The sequence below is a fragment of the Sminthopsis crassicaudata genome, chromosome 1 (genome assembly GCF_048593235.1).
Source record: "Sminthopsis crassicaudata isolate SCR6 chromosome 1, ASM4859323v1, whole genome shotgun sequence".
Taxonomy (NCBI): domain Eukaryota; kingdom Metazoa; phylum Chordata; class Mammalia; order Dasyuromorphia; family Dasyuridae; genus Sminthopsis; species Sminthopsis crassicaudata.
The window spans coordinates 136,169,042-136,189,172 of record NC_133617.1 but is presented as its reverse complement, the minus strand read 5'-3'; the positions used below and the strand labels follow the sequence as shown (position 1 = coordinate 136,189,172).

Genomic DNA, 20,131 nt, shown 5'->3' with positions numbered 1-20,131 from the left:
AATATCGACTACAGTGATGAATTTTTTAGCCATAAAAACTCTCAAAGACTAGTAAGTCATATAGGATTGTTCTGAGTCAGTGAAGAGAGTACATAGTGTTTGTGCTTCCAGAAATTATTGAACATATCCTTATGTCTCCATGTAATGATCTTTAGATTATTTATAATAAAAGAATTGTCATTTGTCATATTTTCAGTTTTGTAAATACAATAATAAGAAAATAAGTATATTTTAGTAAAATAATTAAAATATCATAGTATATACAAATCCATCTGTGACTCACCTTTTAAAATTATGTTTATTTAACAAGGAAGTATAATTAATTCAAAATAGTAGGTTATAATGATTCTAAAATTTCATTGGCATTCACATTATAAAGCTATATAGCAGTATATCTTATCTTCAAGAACATGTGATTTTTCATGGGATATAAATGGGATGGCAGTTTCTCATCTTTCAAATATTTTTTATTTTTACATTGGTTTTGGCAGAATAGATACTACAGTGTTATGAGAAATAATAAGGAAAATAGCTTGTTTTGAAAATATATAAATATGATGATAGTATTATATAAAGAAACTCACTGTATTATTTCCTCAGAATTCTAGATTCTATTTTATCTAGGTAAGTAAGTTATATTCCATTAATTCCTCATTTAGACTTTTAGTCTAGGAACACTATTGGGTACTTTTTTCTGCCATTATTCCTTTTCCTTCTTCCTATTCCTTCCTTCTTTTCAATTCTATCCATAGACTGGGCACAATTTACCCCCTTTTTTAGCCCCACACTTTCTAGAACTCTTGTTTCATAGGCTTCATAAATTCATGACCTTTCGGGGAACATGGAACTTAGGTGTTACAGACCTTCCCTGAATGAATTTATCCCAAGCTATATTAATATTGAAATTTTATGTGAGAGTAACCACACAGTTTCTAACATAAGGGTTTTTGTGGGCTGAAGACTATCAGCCAGACCTTGCTCTGATAATAAGCAGTCAGCAGGTTCAGAAATTGAGGCTCCAGTTCCATTCAGATTGGTAAATACCTACCTAAGATTTCCTGTTTTCATTTATTACTATATTCTACTATGTAATTCAAGAAATGAAGTGATAGTTAGTAAGAAGAAAAAAATATAAAGAAGATTTAAAACCAGGTTCCATGTTTGTAGTATTCTGAGCTGCCTCTAGAAATATTCTGTTGGATGCCACACATTTCCACTTTGTCTCCTCCAAGTCCAATTCTTCTTCTGGCCTAAAATAGTGAATCTAGCTACAAAAATGGCTTATTTATACAGACTCTAAAATCAGAATTATATTCATGTATAATAGCTTTCCCCCTTTATCACCTCATATTCCAACATAACAAGTGGTCTGAAAGAAATGAATGATACTGAATTTTCAACCATTAATGAAAGGTTTGAAATTCCTGTTCATTCAGTCCAAAAAAAATGTGCTTGGATGTTCTTGGGGATGTGATATTCTACCATATGGATAATAAATTTAGAATGGAAAGAAATTGTAAAATCATAATTCTAAAGCTATAGGGGACTTTATAAAGCATCCCTGCAATTCCTCATTTTGTAGATATTTTATAGAAACCCAGATATATTAATTAATTAAGTCTAGGTAGTGACTAATGGCAGATATAGGATGCATCCATGATATCTCACTTTAAATCCAGCATTCTGTCTGTGGCATCATACAAGATGTCTGTTTCCTCATGTGTAAATTGAGACAGTTAAGTAGAATTATTACCAAAGACTCCTCTTTCTGAAATTTTATTTTATTACCATATAATATGAAAAGTAACATGCAAAATTATGTTACTTAAGATTCATTCTCTCTAATAATAATGATAGAAGAATGTATCTAAAATTAATTAATTAGCTTGTTTTATTGGAATATGCATTTTAAGAGTGTTGATGTTTGAAGAAGATAGATGATTAAGGGAGAAAATTAATCTTAAATTATTAAGTGAGCAATTGTAAAATATTTTAATTGGAAATAGAGTATTTATTTCTGTTGTTTTCTTTGATAGGATGCAAACTTTTTGAGGACCAGAACTTTTGGGAGGCAGAGGAGTGTCTTTGTATTTCCTGTGCCAATCACATTGCTTGGCACAAGGTTGGAGCAAAATAGCTAGTTGTTGAATTATTGATTTGTTAAAAAGAAATGGCTAGAATAATTCTAAATTTAAATAATTAAAATTAATATAATTATATAATAAATAATTATTTAATTGACAAACAATGAAAGTTTTACATTTTTAATGGGTAGAATTTTGGTTATTGGTGTATTCTATGAGTTTTAAGAGAAGCATTTTGAACTATTAAAAAATAACCTATACATGTCATATAAGAATTAAAGGTTTTTAAATCTAATATACAATTTCATCAAGGAGGATTGATAAACTTAAGTACTACTCAGTTTATTCATTGTTACTAGAGTTTCCAAAAATATGGGAGGGTATTGTTATTTCTTATTAGGATATCATGCTTCACATTTTATTTAGCTAGAACAGTGACACTGAATTTTAAATAATTTAACCTAGAGAAAGAAAAAAAAATGAATGTGACAGTATTACTTAAGAGTTATTGTAATGAAAGTTGATCAATTGACCTTTTAGCTCCAGAAAGAAAAGTTAAATTAGTTCAGATCTTCTCATCTCTCTCCTGAAATTTTCTAACAGTATCCAAGTTAGTGTTCCATCTTTACCTTATCTGTCTGTCACTCTTTCTGTTTCTATCTTACTGATTCTGGACAACATGTGGCTTACAAAATAATCTCCCTAAGGCCCAGGGAAAACTAATCTGGGCATTCTCCTGTTGAAAAACCTTCATAGGTTTCCCTTTGTTTCTCAGGGGAAATAAAATTCCTCCATCTGGCTCTCCATAATGTGTTACACTCTACATTTCTAGCCTTAATTTATATTATTCGCCATAAAAAAAAAAAAAATTCTGTGTTCCAGGCAAGCTGAACTACTAACTATTCCACTAAATCCATATTATTTTTCTTACAAAGAGGCAGTCTCTATCCTGGAAGGCTCTTCCTAAGAACTCCTACAAGGCTCAGTTCTGGTACCAACTCAACATTGTTGGTAGTGGTATATATACTTAATCTATGTACATTTTATATCCCCTTAGTAAAGTTTCACTTCCTAGAGCTCAGGGACTATTTCACTTTTATGTTCCTACATCCATAGCTCCAGTAATTATTTAATAAATGTTTTTGAATTGAATAAATTAAAAATCAGAAAGGTGTGATGTTATGTATGATTTTTTAAAAATTTACACCATTTGTGTAGAGAAGACTTCATTTTTCAAGGCAGAGTGTAGAATCAACATCTCTGGAAATCTGAAATAAAAGTAATATTCTTGAATGATTAGATAAATTCCCTTCTGAATGCAGGGAATTGAACTAGATTTTTCTTTAGGAATCCTTGATGTATGTGTTATTTATATAGATATTTTACTTGTGACATCCAAATCAGTGCTTTTGTTCCTCTGACAAATATAAGATTTTTTAAAAATTGATTTTCAAAAATGTTTCATTGATGCTGTCACTTTCTAAAGACCTCCCTCACCCTCTCCAAACAAATATATTGTTTTTTTTTATAGCAGTGATTTTGAAAGTGCCTAATTTTCATATTTATGTTTTTAAAGAAACCTTAGTAAACAGTTAGATAGTGCATTTCTTCATACCATGGGAAATTTCCTGTTTTAAGGCCTGGAAAAACAAGGCATTAAATCTGATTTTTAAAAAAGAAAAAAGTGAAAAGTAACTTGGTGCTTGCTTAAACGTTTCACTTTTCAAGGATGCTTGTGTCTCCATTTTTATCATTTTTCCATTTTAATTTTTGATAAGAAAAGCAGAAAGAAGATAAAGGTACATAATTCTGCATTTTTGCTGAAGTGTTGAAATGTTAGGTTCTTTTGTGGTTTGCTATGAACAATCTCCACAATACTTAAATCACATCTAGTTAAATCACAACTATGATTAAGGAAAACAATGCCTCTAAATCGTAGATGTACAATGTTAAGTAACTTAAAAAAAAAAAAAGTTTTCTAATAGGTCACTCATTTCTGAGGAGTCAAAAATGGTGCATATAATTATCTGTCCACTCCAAGCAAAAGGAAGGGAAGAGGAAAGAAGGCAAGTCACTAGAGGAAGAAGACAAATATTAATCCTGGGAGCTGTTTTTCTGAGTCCTGTGGCTGCTGCTGCTACCGCCGCAGCTGCCTCCTTCTGATTGGCGGGGACAGCAGCATCAGCATCTCCCCTGCGCTGGAGAGTGGCGAGACACACAGCTTCAGCCTCCGGGAACCTGTGCTCCTTCCTGGACCAGACCTTTGAGTATTTACCAAGAGTCACCTCAGTAGCCGCACGCTGATTCCGCCTGCTACTACCGAAGGAGCGATCCCAATAGTCTTTGGACCTAGTCCCTGAGGCTGGGGCTGAGAACCCCTGCGTCCCGTGGCCGCTTTCCAGCCCAGGTCCAACCTCAGTTCCTCGGACCCCAGCTGCAGCTGCCGCCTCGCCAGCCGCCAAGACGCCTCGAATCTTGTACCGCGGGAAAAGCGGGGCCTCTTCCAAGATGGGCCGTCAGGGTTTGGGGAGCAGTAGCACCTCGGGCCGCTCCATGCAGCGCTCCCAGAGCCGGAACAGTCTTTCCGCCTCCTTCGAGGCACTGGCTGGCTATTTCCCCTGCATGAACTCACTGGAGGAAGAGGAAGGAGGTGGGTGAGACCCCCAGCCCCAGACTTCATCTCTTCCAGGAAGTCGGTGTTGGTGGCTAGGCTGTGGGGAGGGGGTAGAGTCGAGGGGATTGACAGAGGAAGTAAAATTAAAGACCAATGACCTAATTACTCTAGCTTTGCTCCCAGCTCTCCCAAAGGAGGCAGTCCTATGCTGAGTAGGAACTGCCTACTGAACTTCCAAACCCTGCATCTTGCTGGCAAACCAGGATAGAAATTAGTAAATCCTCAGGAGATTCGTGTGATAGAGTTGGGAAACTGTTCATGCCTGCCAGTCAAGCTTAAATGTCAAGTGCTTTAAAGTAAAACGAGGGTGGAGATGGGAGAATGGATAACTCTGACTTGGTTTAAACCAGGTTAATATCCAACATGTATACTCAGTCTCATACATCCCAGGAAAAGTCCAAACTTTGTTTTTTGATGAAATGATTTTCATTTGAAATTTTAGACACAGCAATCCAATTATCTCCGTTCGTTTTTGAACTATTCATGTCATACTGATTAGGCTAATAACCCGAAGTATTATTTGTTGTTTTATGTTCTTTCATAGTATACTTTTCAATTTCTTATGAAATTTATAGAACCCAAAGGTGTTTGTTTTTTTTATTCTGGTATGAGCAAATATTCCCAATTTTTTTCTTTAGCAGATAGCACTGAAAATAGATTGAACTAAGAATTCAGTTAATATCCTGTCAACATGTATTTGAAATCCTATATACATAGACAACTATAAGTGGAAATGTTTGTATATATTCACATATTGAGATTTATATACATAATAGTTATTAACATTTTCATTTTAGTATTTATACCTTATAAGAAAAATCTTAAAATCAGTGCCTACACAACTGATTTATAATACTCTTCTGCTCAGTAAATAAAAAGTGAGTTGTGATTGAGATTTAAAATCTCTATTCTAAAAAAAAAATGCAAAAAACATTGTTGAAATGAATGGTTTTTTAACCATTATTTAAGGAACTTGTTTCTCATTTTTTTTAATTAGTAGTAATTTTTAAAAGCTGTCTTCTCAATTACTTTTGCTTGCTTTATTGAAGCAGCTTAATTCCATCTAGCCTCTTGACATATGAATTCTAATGAAATTTCAATTAGTTTTAACTAAGCATTTATCAGGCAGTATGGTAATCCATTCTCTCAGAATTAATATTCTTCCAATTTTAATTTTCATATAAATAGTTTTTCCATTTTATAGTTTTATATGTTAATTTCATTATAAATATCAGACTTGTCCTATAACAAAAAGAATTAAGAAAACCAAATGGAGATTTTTGTTTTACTGATTTAACCTATTTGTAAGTTATTTGCACAAATATGCTTAAATATATTACATCATATTTAGAAAAATTTCCATGAAAATATTTTTTCTGAAGTTGTAAGGTGAGAGGACCAAATTATAAAATATATAAAAATATCTGATGTGCATCAAAAAAACTTTACACAAAAGTGATGTATTAAAAATGAAAAGAACCATCTTTCCCTAACCTTGATTCATATGGAGTAATTTCAGAGGAGATTCTACTGGCCACATTCAGAAAGTTATTCCCTGTAAATTTCTTAATAGGCTGTAGTAAAAAAGTACAAAAACAGGCCATTCCTTTATAAGGGATTAGTAAAACCCCTACAGTGCTATTTAAGTAAAAGAGTAAGTCTTTAAAGGCTGCCAAGTATATTCATTATTTAAGATAATAGCTGAAAGTAAGGCTAATCCTCGAGGAAGAGTACCCTATTACTACTTGTTTGATGTGACAACATCTCCACACTTTCAAATAGTACTGAGTGAAATATACATACATACATACATACATATATATATATATGTAAATTGTGTAAAATCTGTCACATATGTCATTTCTTGGGCTAGCATGAGGTCTAGTAATGATGTGTTTGCTAAAAGGTAGAAAAAGTGAAACTTTCTTTGGCCCTAGAAAGGAAGATAATTTATAAACACACTCAGTTTTACCATTTTGATTATTTTCTGTTTAGTATAATAACCTATTTAATTTTAAAACAATTATCTTTGTTTCTTCTCTAAATGTAGATGTATATGTCCAAAATTGTTCTCATCACCTAGCTCAGTAATTTCATTTCATTTTTTAGAAGACATAAATACTAATTGCCAAATATAAGAAATTCCAAGAAACTTGTGAATAATTTCAAACCTCAGCTATCAAGAGCTTTCAGAGAATGAATCATTCTAGATAGCCATATTTTCCAGATTGTAATAATTATAATGATAATGATTATGGTAATTTATATATATAATTTATATATAATTTTCAAATGACATTACATGTTATTTCATTTGATTTTCTCAATAACAATTTGAAAGAAGTAACCTCGATATCATTTTCCCCATTTAACAAATGAGCAAATTAAAACTCAAAATTTAGTGGCTTATGCTTGGTAACATAACTGAGGTGTCTGCTGCAGAATTTTCATCTAGATCTTTCCTAAATAATCTACCATACTTCTTAGCAACTGAAAGTTCATCCCCTTCAAGTGTTAAAATATTTTTATAAAATAAAGTAGATGGTATACTTTCCTTCTTAGAGTATAGTTTATAATTCATTATTAATCTAACCTTTCTTCTATGACTTCAAATCAGTATGAACATTAGTTATTGTATCAGTCTAGATCTATTAAAATAGTCTATTTGCTCCATGCTAAATGAGATCATATTGTATACCTCAAGTGCTTATCTAGTCTGATTATCATTGTATGGTGGACTCTTTTTTTTTTTTTTTTTTTTAAATGTCTCCGTCTCCCACTGCCAGACTGTGGTCATGTTTTTATTGCTATCAAAATACTTCCATATAGTAGGTTTTTCCCTTTTAACTTTTGTGGGGGAAAATCAGTCAAATAGGGTTGTTATATGAAATGTAAGTAGACTGTGCTTTCTTCTATATATAAATTTTGTAAGGTATATTGAGTGAATAGACTTTGTAACATTTATTTTGTTTTCTTGAGAGGCCTTTTTCAATTACTACTGCATTCCCAGTTGCATTTCAGATAGTTGTGATTGACAGTTGAATACTACATATAAGTATTGTTATGTTATAATTTCCTTAATCATATAACTCTTAATGAATCATTAATCACGTGTGGCAACATGGCATAGTGGAAAAGAAAATTAAATTTATAGTCACAAAACTTAGACTTCAATCCTAACCCTGCTAGTCACTAAATCTGCAACCATAGGCAAGTTCCTTTACTTTTTGAGACTATCTCCTCTTCTATAATAATGAAATGATTGAATTGGATGATTTCTAAGACCCTATCTAACTCAAATTTTTGAATCTATAATTAAAAGTCTGAAAAATAAAAACCCTATATTTTATCCAGCAGTTGTACATATTAAGAAACATACACACACACACACAGAGAGAGAGAGAGAGAGAGAAAACATGTAAATTGATCTCAGAGAAAAATTAAAAGATAGAAAAGAAATATTTCTGGATGATTGAGTTATGAGCAACCTTGGCTTTACAGCTTCCTCATCACTTATTTCCAATCCAACATGATTAAAGAATCACTTGTTCTTTACCTTTTTTCCTTCTGTCTTCAATTATTTATGACAAACTTTTGCCCTTTAAATCTAGACTTCTAAGACTTTACACCTACATTATCCCCTTACTATTTAGATAAATCATTCAATCTTTTTCTTCATTGACTCTTTCCCTTCTCCCTACAAATATCTTTTAAAATCAAAAAAGAGGGCATTTGGAGATGTTCTCTTGAGTACCTTCTAAAATCCTATGATATTATGGATACATTAAAAAAAAAAACTCAAACTTTTAGATAGCTATCCTGTGTAGTTATTGTCTTCCCTTCTGTGGCCGAATTTCTCAAATTGGTAGTCTGTGGCCAATTCCTTATTACTAATACCTTAATTCTGCAAACTTGACTTCTCCCACCATTTAACTAGTATAACATTCCTAAAATTCAGCAATAATATTAATGGCCAAATTTAGAGATTTTTTTCCCCTCATGGATTTAAATAGACAGAAATGGAGAAGGTCACAAGTAAATTTACAAAAATGGGAACGCACAAAATAAGATTAAATACGGAAATGGGTTTGGCCAGATTGTTGATTACACAAAGGGGAATGATATGTTATAATGCTAACAAAAGAGATTGGAACTAGAGTCTAGAGAGTCTTTAATATTGGGCTGAGGAATTTTCATCCAATCTTGCAATAAGGGTAAAGTCAAGGGGTAGAATGTAGAGGAAAGAGTGAAAGGGAAGAAGGGGGAACTGACAATGGTAAATAAGACATTGTGCTAAGTGTGAGAATATAAAAGATAGATATTCAACTCAAACATGTATTAAATAGTTTCTTCATGGAAGACACCACACTAAGTACTGTGAGAGATATAAATTTTAGTTAAGGTATAGTCCCTAGAGTCTAAAGTAAAATAGTTAAATATAACTATAAATAGTTAAATATCAATAAATTAATAAATATAAATTATATAAATAAATAAAATTAAATATAAATAGAAAACTCTAATACCAAGTACTTTAGAGGTGCAAAACAATTTGCTATGTAAAATAAAAGGAAAGTAACTAGCTATAGATAAAATCAATAAAGGTTTTATGGAGGAGTGAACATCGGAACTGGAGTTTAAAGAATGAGTAGGGATTCAATAGACAAAGAAGTTATGGGAGGAAATTCTAGCCATAAAGAATAATGTGAACAGAGACATAGAGACAGAAAAATCCAGAATGTATTTAGTAGGAGAGAATAATCCACTTTGACTAGTTAGTGTGGAGAGTGTGGTGGGGAGAAATGGGGAATGTATCAGACTGGAAAAGCAGAATGGTGCCAAATTGTAGTGTCTTGAAGTCTAGGCAAAGGAATTATACATTCACTTCCCAGGTCCCCTCACCCCCCCAAAAAAATAAGCAAAGGAATCACATGACCAGATCTATATATAAGGAATGTTAATCTGCCAGCAATATTAAATGTGGAGAAAATGAAACCAGAAAGCCTTAACTATTGTAAGAGTTTAGAAAAATGCTAGAGAGGGGCCTATATTTGGCAGTAACAAAAGAAATACAAAAGATTCATGAGATATGTAATTGACAGGATTTTGTTAATTATTAGAAATGAGAGATCAGGCAGAGAAAGATTCAAAGATAGCATCAAGACTAAGAATGGTCTTTGATTCAGAGACAGGAATAATGAAATCAAAAGGAAGAACAATTCTAGGGACAAAAATAAGCTAAAGTTTTTGATGTGATTTTGAAGTGTTTTTGGGATAACAAGGTGGAAATGTGTTATAGATACTTGAATTTCTGGTACTAGATAATACAGAAGAAAAATAAGATTAAAGCATCAGATCTGGTACTTAGTTGAATAAAAGTGATAATAAGACACAGATAACAAATAGAAGTGTTGGAATTCAAATCAAGATTTTTTTCAAAAGTCTAAATCAATTTTTTTCACTATACCATGCTGCTTCTCTTTTAAATATTATTTTTTAATACCAAAAAGAATTATCATTTCCTCCTCCAAAGTACAATAAAAGTACTATTTGTGAAACCATAAATCTCTATTATGTTCAGCTTGCTTTTTCTTTTAAGTATGTAATAAATTTGACATGAATTTTCCAAATAATCTTATTTGTTTGTTTTCTTCTTCTAGCTTTTTCTCTCTTCTATTTCTTCTGTTTATTAAAAAAAAAATCAACCCCCTTTATCTTTTATCTTTGCTAATCCCCATGTTCTCCTCTATCAATTAACAAGCATTTATTTTGGATTCCTATGTTTAAATCACTGTGCTTAATACTAAGTTCTGGAGATACAAAGTGGAAAACAGTTTCTGCCTGTCAAGTGGTCACATTCTAACTAAAGAAACAACAGGCAAACAAAAGATAATATTCAGGGTAAATGGGAGGAAATCTCAGAGGGAGACACTAGCAATAAGAGGGAAAAGAGGAAGAGTGAATTAGGGAAAGTTCTCTTGCAGAAAAAAGAAAAAAAATCAACTCTTATGCAAGTCAAGGAAAACAAATTCCCATATTGTCTGTCTAAAAATGCCTTATTTTGCACTTCGAGCCCATTACTTTGATGTCAAGGGAGAGGTAGCATGTTTTATCATTGGTACTCTAGAATTTTATGCTGTACATTTAGAATGGTTGGCCATTGCATTGATCAAAGTCCTTGAAGTTGTATGATGTTTTTCTCTTTAAAGTATTTTTATACAAATTGTTCTCTTGATCTTTTCCTTTAGTCCACGTCATTTTATACTAGAATTCCAAGCATGTTATGCCAGAGGAATATAAGCTGTTGCTTCTATTATGCTAGGAAGACTTTGAGTCCTCTTCTAGAAACAGTATCTGCTTTCTTAGAACCATCCTAAATAACTAAGAAGTTTATTACCAATATACTGACAGAGTAATGATTTATTCTTGGCCATGCTAATCCATGAAACAAAATGCATAATGGTACTAAGCCCTTCAGCAGCAGAAGAATAATTATGGAAAAGAAGTCAAGGAAATGTATAAAACCAAAAAAAAAAAAAAAAAAAAAAAAAAAAGGAGTCAAAGGTGACTAAATATTAAATTGTTTTTTAAAACAATCTGTAAACTGTAGTTCAGTTATTGATATACCAGGATACTTCTCAAGTGGCCCTTTAACTCTCCTAGACAAATAGAATTGTAATAATCAATATTTTCACTATTAATGAAACCATAAATTAAAAGGAAACTACTGCTAAATATAAAGTTAGCTCACAATTCCTCTTTGAAGCAACTAAAAGTGTTGGTTGTATTCTTTATACAAATGCTTTCTATGGGACCGTTGATGATCTTGTTAATAAGTGTTGGTTTTTTTTTAAGGGTTTCCATGAAAATTTTCAGCTTATATGTCAACAATGGCTCTAATATATGAGAACATAGAGAAACTCCATGAACAATGTGATGACTTTAAAATTAACCTATACTGATGTCTGATGAGTTCACTGCAAAGGTGGTCATAGGGGAGAACAGCAAAAAAATGTGAAAAAAAATTAGTTTTGGATTAAAAATATGTTCAAAACTTGTGTACTATACAAAGTAGATAGGCATCGTTATAATCACAATTGACTAAAGTTCTGAGAATTCAAGAAATACTATATTTATTATTTGTTGAATATAAAGAAACGTTTGATTTTGTAAATCAATACCCTGTCTTATAGACTTTCTACTAATAAAGTATCTTCTATAGACATCAGAATATAGCATTTCCTGAAAACTATGATAAGAGGATTTTTGTACAGTGGCCCTCTGATTATAAATGTCAAATGAAGAAAAAAAATGTATGCTTGCCAATAATATTTGCCATTTTCATGGAGGATATCAATTCTCATTAATTATTAACAGAAATATTTCACTCCTAACTTTTCTAAAATTCTATTCAATTTGTTAACTTCTTTTGAATTGATATACTATTATAATTTTGCTACTACTTAAAGATAATGTATTTTTTCTTAGATTCTTCTTTCTAATACATTCTGCTATCTTCTTCCTATTTTATAGATAAGTTCATCCATTAATATTCACAGTTGTGATTTTTAAAAATTCTATCTTTCTTTTCACTATATACTTAATTTTTTTATCTCTTTATATTCTACACCTCTTATTTCAAAGAAGAATGTGAAGGAAGAAAGGGAATGACTTAAACAATAGTCGTTTGTTATTAAAGCAGTGTCATTTTTTCCTCTTTTCCCCCCATGTTCAGATTTTGGCTAAAATATCTCTAAGATTTCTCAGTCCTGTAAGGAAGAGCTATTGCTATTGTGTTATGCATTCTCCAAGAGAACCAAACACATTGGGAAGGTGATATCCTTACTTGCAAGTGACTTTTTAATTTAAGTGAGGCAGTAATGGGCAAAGTCATCCGCCTTGCTTTCTTCCCCATAGTCATCAGAGTGCATCAATCAAGACCACTTGAGATGGTTCCAGATACAGTTGGAGGCCTTGGCCTTTTTAAGCTAATCTCTTTTCCAGGTCTCAGTTTGTATGACACCACCACCATTCGGTAATTAAGGACTGGGCAAAAATTGAGGGAAAATGCTACCTACTTTGCCTTCACAAAAAAATCAGTCTGAAAAGGGAAGACCTTCACAATTTCTGGCCAGAACAGAAATGATTGCTATTTATCTATAATGAGTAGAGAGATTTACTGGCATTTACCTTTGATTTTATTTGATCTTGGTTTCATCTGGTGCCATTTTAATCTTTATGTGTATGTTTGTTAGGGGAGCCAGACTTTTTTTTTTTTTTTACACATTGCCATCTTATTAAGAATACCACTTATGCAATGACCAAACTTTTGACTTTTTATTGACTATCCTCCATGCCTGATTCCTTTCCTGATCCCTGTATTTATAAGTACTATTTCTCACATTACCTTCAAATTGTATTTGGATTTCCTTTTATGTATTTATTTTTTTCATGAGGTTTCTTCTTAATAGACTATAAACTGCTCAAGGGCAGCAGCTAATTCCTTTTTGTCTTTGTATCCTAATTCCTAGCATAGTCAGTGTCAGTCACATATTATACTTTCAACATATTATTTTCCAAAAAAACTGAACAACTCTGGGTTCTTGTAATGACCCCAAACTTCGTCCCAGTATCAAGGGCCATTATTTTAAGTAGCAGTATTTTTTTGGTAATTTTGTATAATTGTAATCCACAGACTAATATCATTTCCAAAGAAGTGAAGATGAGGATCACTCAAAAAGCAATGGAGAGGTTCCTAATGGGCATGAGCAAGCTATGACATATTATCAATGAAAAACTGGCATAAAAATAGAGTGAAGATTATCATTAAAAATGTTTAATGGTGGGGGCAGAGAATATGAACAGATTACCAATCATTTAACAAAAGTGAGGGTTAAATGATAACTGTCTTTCTGCCTCATTAATATTCATAAGTTGTTGAGGAGACAAAAGTAGTCCCAGAATGTGGGTAGACCTTCAGTTGGATTTGTGAGAGGACATGGAAAAGAGTCATACAGGCTTGCCAAGGATGGATTGTTATCTATGAAGGGAATGAATACCAATAGCCATGAGATCATGGATTCAAAGGAATAATAAATTCAGTTGAATATTGGTTAAAAAATTATATTTTTTCATAAACTCTAAAAAATTATTTATAATAGGTTTTGTTTTATATAACATTTCATTTTAGTACATCTTTAATCTTGGTACTGACGAGTGATTCTCTCTTTTCATTGTTTTCAGGTATGTCATGGAAAGTGTCCAAGAATTCTGGGACATTTATTTTTGAGTTTCCCATTTCATTTAATAAAAACAAAATGGTCATGTTTACTAGTAAAATTATCATGTGGAATTGCTACATGAAGAATTCTATTATAGTGTATTATTTATTAATATGTTGCTATATTATATTTAATGCTATAATATTCTATATTGCCATATATTTATATCATATTATTTACACTATTTCAGATATAAAGATTGAATTGTCTTATAATTATGTGTAATAAAAGTTTAAAATGATATCATTTAAACTCATTTCATTCTTTCAAGATATGCAAGTTGTGTCAAAATTGATTATTAAATAACTTATAAGAAAAGACCTTAGCATAATATATAATATAATATAATAATAATGTCATGTATTTGTATGGTGGTTTCCAGTTTACAAAGTATTTTTTGTGGATGTTAGCTTCTGAGGCATATAGCAGGTAGAATGGGACTCATTTGACTCTATTTAAATGAGAATATTTAATGGATAAAATTTTTAAGGGATTAAAATGTTTAAAATGTTCCATGATAAAAGATGAACAAAATATGGATAAAGGGAAGGAGGGAAAGGGAAGGAGGGAAAGGTAAGGCAGAGGCACAATTTTATCAAAAAGAGAATAAAATTGATAATTCTAATATGTGACCTTAATTTTGTAGTTTTCTGTTCCATTAAAAGTGGCATAAGAAGCTGTCACAGTGATTTATTTCAATTAAACTCAGAAGAACTGTTGGAAATCAGCTGTCAGCTTCCATTAATTTGAATTAAAAGCAAAAATGAATAGTATAAATAAAATTGCCAAATTTTTTTCTGTAGTTTTTCATATTTAACTATTAAATTGTAAGTGATTCTACTTAATAGTTACTGTAACAAACATTTAGGATTACAATCATACATCCACTTCTGTGTAAGTCATTACTTGTATTAATTGTACCATTAATGTTAGTGGATTCATATTACATATCTGAAAATATATATTTTTATATATGATAGATTTGCAGCAATAAGTGTGTGCTTATCTTCTTTTTCTCACTTTTGAGAAGTTTTATTTTCAATCTTTTATTTCTTAAAATTAAGGAGAGTCTAGGTTTTGCGAGCTATTAAATGCAAGAAAAGGAAATGTTAATTGCTTTAGGATTCATTCTTCAATTTTTCTTTAGAAACTATTGTGTTATGAGATGGAGAAATAATTTGGTTGTAGAACAGGACATTGTACTTGGAGTAGAAAAAAACCTAACTCAAATCCTCTTCCCTTTTTTATTAACTGTATCTACATGGTGGTAGGCAAGTTACTTCATCTGTCCAAGACTTAGTTTCCCCATGTATAAAATGGAAATAATAAGACCCATAGTAATGACCTTTCAAGGTTATTATGAAAATCAAATTACATTGTGTATATAAAGCATTCTGTAATATTTTAACTACCAGATTAATTTTTATCATAAGCTGTGTAAGGTCAAGAACTGTTTTATTCTTCTGTGTACCCTTATGTCAACTAAAACATTAAATATGTAAGTGAATGAATAAGTCGCATCCCTGTTTCTATCTTCAAAGCAGAAATTTTATAAAAAGCAAATCTCTTGTATATTTGAAGTTTCTCTCCAATTTCTTATAATGCTTTCTTTATCAGTGAATTGTGCCATTTTTCACCATTGATGCATTTTAATTAAAATTGCCCTAACAAAAGAGTGATGTTAGTAATCTGTAAGAACTGCTTAAGATAGTAAGTTGTTAATGGTATAGATCCATATTGTTGGAAATCTCCCCAACAGGAATTCTGTGTTGAAACCAAGGTTCCAGACAAAATCTTGAATTTTTTTTTTCTTTAACACAATATTTGCTAGAAATTATAAATTGCACTGATGAAAGTTTTCTATCTAAAACATATAGTTTGTAATTATAATATTAGTAAAATATATATTATAAATATAAGTTGAATGTTTTGGTAAGGATTTCTTCCTGCTTTTACTATCATCATAAACCTTGAGATATACACAGGTAGTTCAGATATAGATACATTAGATGTAGAGCTGGAAAGGATCTTAGAAATCATCTAATCTAATCCTCACATTTTACAGATTAAGAAAGTGAGTTAAAAGAAGTGCTACCTATGTTAGCAACTAACAGAATCAGAGTTTTATTACACAGAACCCCTGGCTATATAACCAGTGATCTTTTTGCTATACTCTACTCATAAAGCTCATACAATGCTCATCAAGTATCACTTGAAGATGCTTTCTTTGACCATGACATACATGGACCAAACATAAAATGTAAAAGGCACTCCATCTTATCAGGGCCTCATCTACTTTTGCTGAAACAGTGTCAGATAAAGGGATATATGGTAATGAGAATCACATGGTTTTTGGAGAGTCTACAAACTTTTCATTTAACTATTGATTCTCCAAATATGACTTTTATCCAATAACTACCAGAAGATCTTAATCAAGTCAATCTTTATAGTCTCACTACAAACACAATCAAGACACAGAAGAAATTTACAACCAAACTGAAGCATGAGTCAGATTTTCTTTGGAAAAACATAGGAGTTGATTTTTATCATATGTCCAAAGATGATAAGAAACATTTCATGAGATATTTCTTAATCTCTAATTACAGTTATGATGATCATTTGTAAAAGAGCTACCACAAAAATAGAATTCATACAGAATATCTGTTATATAAGATGAATTGATCAATAAATAACGTTGTTCATTTCATTTCAGCTATTTTCCAGTTGTGTCTGACTCTTCATGACTTCCTTTGGGATTTTTGTGGCAAAGATACTGGAATGATTTTCCATTTCTTTCTTCAGTTCATTTTATAGATTAGGAAACTAAGACAAAAAGAGTCACAGAGATAGTAAATGTCTAAAGCTGGACTTGAACTCAGGACAATGAATTTTCCTGACTCTAAGCCTGGTAATTTATTTATTGTGCCACCTAGCTGCCTTGAATAGCAAATATAGACATCTCTAATGTGTTCCTATTTTGTCCCTGGAGATACAGAAGCAAAAATGAAATATCATGGAAATTCAAATCTTCCAAATGAGATAAAAGTCTACAAATGTAAAAGTATATAGAATATAAGAAAAAAAAGTACAGAGTAATTTTAGGAGAATTGTATATTAGCACTTATGACTAGGAAAGATATCATGTAGAAAATAATATTTAAGTTAATCTGAAAGACTGTATTCTTTTCTTTTCCTCTTTTCTTTCTTTTTCTTCTTTGATCTTTTTGAGGTATAGATTTTGTAATGATATCATTGGATCAACTAGTGTATACAATTTATTCATTTGGATGGCATAGTTCCACATTGCTTCACAGAATTTCTGGACCAAGTTACAACTACACCAGTCATCTATTAATGCAAATGCAGTCCCACTGACAATCGTAATTTGACTTTTTATAATTTTTGCCAATCTGATGATTGTGAGATGGAACATCAAAGCAAGTTGTGTTTCTCTGTTATTTTTTTTTACTAATTTAGAGCATTTTTCATATGACTATTGCTAGTTTCTATTTCTTTAGAAAGCTATTTATTTGTATCTTGAAACAATTTACCAGCTGGTTAATGGTTCTAGTTCTGATCAATTTGGATGTAAGACTTTTAGTAAAGAAACACACAAAGATTTTTTCCCCCAATTACCTGTTTCCCTTTTGATTTTAGGTGCACTAGTTTCATTTATGCAAAAACTTTTTAAATTTATGTAATCAAAATGATCCATTTTGTCTTCTATTACCCTCTAGTTCTCCCTTCTATATTCATGGAGATGAGAGGTAATTTCATCATTAATCATTCAATTTATAAATAATGTTGTTTTTTTATGATTAAGTTATGTATCCATTGAAAGTTTCTCTTGATATATCATATGAGATATGGATCTTCACCTAATTTTAATTTTAAGACAACTCCAGTTTTCTCAGTATTAGAAATGCGTGAATTTTTTTCGAATAGTCCTAGTTAGCTGTGGTATTCAATTTATTAACACTATGCTATCCTTGCTTTGCTTCTGTAAATTTTATAGCTAAGCTCTTCTACTGATTAATTTCTGTATTTCTTTTTTCTGGTCTAATTTGAGATCTGGTACTGCTAAGCCACCTTCTTTTATTTATTTATTTATTTTTTAACTATTTCCCTTGAGATTTTTTACTTTTTATTATGCCAGAAGAATTTGTTTTTTGTGTTGGATTACTGTTTGTTTGGGGGTTTTGTTTTGTTTTATAAAATAATCCTTTATTTGTTTAGTTGTTATGGCTCTGACTAAATAAATCACCTTAGGTAGTTATTTATTATTTTTGTCTTTTTAGAATAGCCTGATTCCAAACAATTTATATTTCTCCAGTGATTTAAGTCTTTTTCTTTTGAAAACAGTCTTTTATGATTATATTCCTGTGGTTCCTCTGTGTGTTTTAGTAACTAGATTCCTAAATACCTTCATTTCCCTATCACTTCCTGCTAGGTTTCATTAGCAATATGTAGAAGTGCTGATATTCATGCCCTTTTAAATCAGTCTGTCTAAATGGATTTATTTTATTTCCTATAACTTTGTGAAGTTATTGTTTCAACTAATTTTAGTTAAAGTTAGTTAAGTTCTCTAGACAGGCCATCATACCTTCTGCAAAAAAGTAATCATTTTGTTTTTTTTCTTTCTTTTTTCTAATTTCTTTTTCTTTTCTATTGCTATAACTACTATTTCTAGTATTCTGTTAAATAGCATTGATACTAAGGAATACCCTTGCCTTATCCCTGACTAATTAGAAAGGCCTCTAGTCTTAGCTTTTATTTTAAGATAGATACTACTTATCGTATTAAGGAAAAGACCATTTATTCTTAAGCTTTCTAGTGTGCCTTTAAAAAGAAAAACAAAAACAAATGTGCTGGCTTTTGTTAACAAATATTGCTATAATCATGTGAAGGTTTTTTAAAGTCATTTTTATTACCAATATACACTATTAATTCTGTTTATAATTTTCACATATAGAGCTAATTATGTATTTTAGGGATAAATCTAACTTCATCATAGCACACAAATTTATTAATGTATTACTGTAATGTCTTTGCTAATATTTAATATTTTATGTTGATATTGCTTAGGGATATTTTAGAAGGTTTCTGTCTCTGCTTCATCTCTTCCTGATATTAGAATTATTCTTTACATAGTGAATAAAATTTGCTTGTAAATCATCTTGCCCTTCTTTTTTTTCTCCATCTATGACAATTCATTTATGACTTGTTCAATTTCTTTTTCTTATATTTGGTTATTTTGATAAATAAGTTATTCAGTCAACCTGGATATGTAATATTTTCATAAATATATCATCCATGTCATCTAAATCATTTATTTCAAACCCAAATACAAATGTATCTGTACAGTTACATGTTGATTTAGAAAACCATAAATTAAGATTATCTATGTTGTAAATATTTTTATTTATTTTGTTAAACATTTCCCGATTAAATTTTAATCTAATTGGGAGATATTGCAGAGTTTTAAGAATACTTTGGGGTCTTGAATTTGACATCTGATCTGTATTATTAGTTTTATTGGCATGTTATTTGACAAAAAAAAAAAAAAAAAAAAAAATCCCATAGTCTCTCATTTTCTCTTATTATGAATTTTCCTTTTAATTTTTGATAATAATTTTTAAAATGAGATTATAATTAGCTGTTTTATTAGCTTGATCAACAAACTTTATATAACTTTTTCTTTTTTAGTAATCACTTCCTTTTTTTATATTTCTGTTTTGGGATTGTTTGAATTGTTGCTTTTTAAGTTTTTTTTTAAATTGTATGCCTGGTTTATTGATCTATTTTTTTCTTACTTATGAAAGAGCACTTAACAATGTAAATTTAGCAGCCTTTAACTACTACATTTGCTGCACCACATAAGTTTGGATATGTTATCTCTTTTTGTCATTTTGTTATATTAAATATTCCAAAAATATGGAAAAAATTCAAATCTTATTAATATAAACAATTTTAAGCCTTATATTTTGTTTTCTATTTTTTAAAAAATATTTTTATGAAATTAAGATATACAATTGATCCTCATTATTCATAAACTCCATATTTGTAAATTCATCTATTTGCTAAAATTTATT

The 20,131-nt window shown here is 30.7% G+C and overlaps 1 protein-coding gene across 49 annotated transcripts in view; it reads left to right on the top strand.

Moving 5' to 3' along the window:
* RIMS2 (regulating synaptic membrane exocytosis 2) overlaps positions 1 to 20,131 on the top strand; it is a 780,681-nt gene that overhangs the window by 746,569 nt on the left and 13,981 nt on the right. The window contains exon 1 of one of the 49 annotated variants that reach the window (XM_074267567.1): positions 248 to 4,734. The exons of the other annotated variants lie outside the window; for them this stretch is intronic. Coding sequence (XP_074123668.1) covers positions 4,593 to 4,734 — 142 coding nt within the window. The 5' untranslated portion in view covers positions 248 to 4,592. Of the gene's footprint in view, positions 1 to 247; positions 4,735 to 20,131 lie in introns of those variants that run through there. 49 annotated transcript variants of the gene reach the window in all.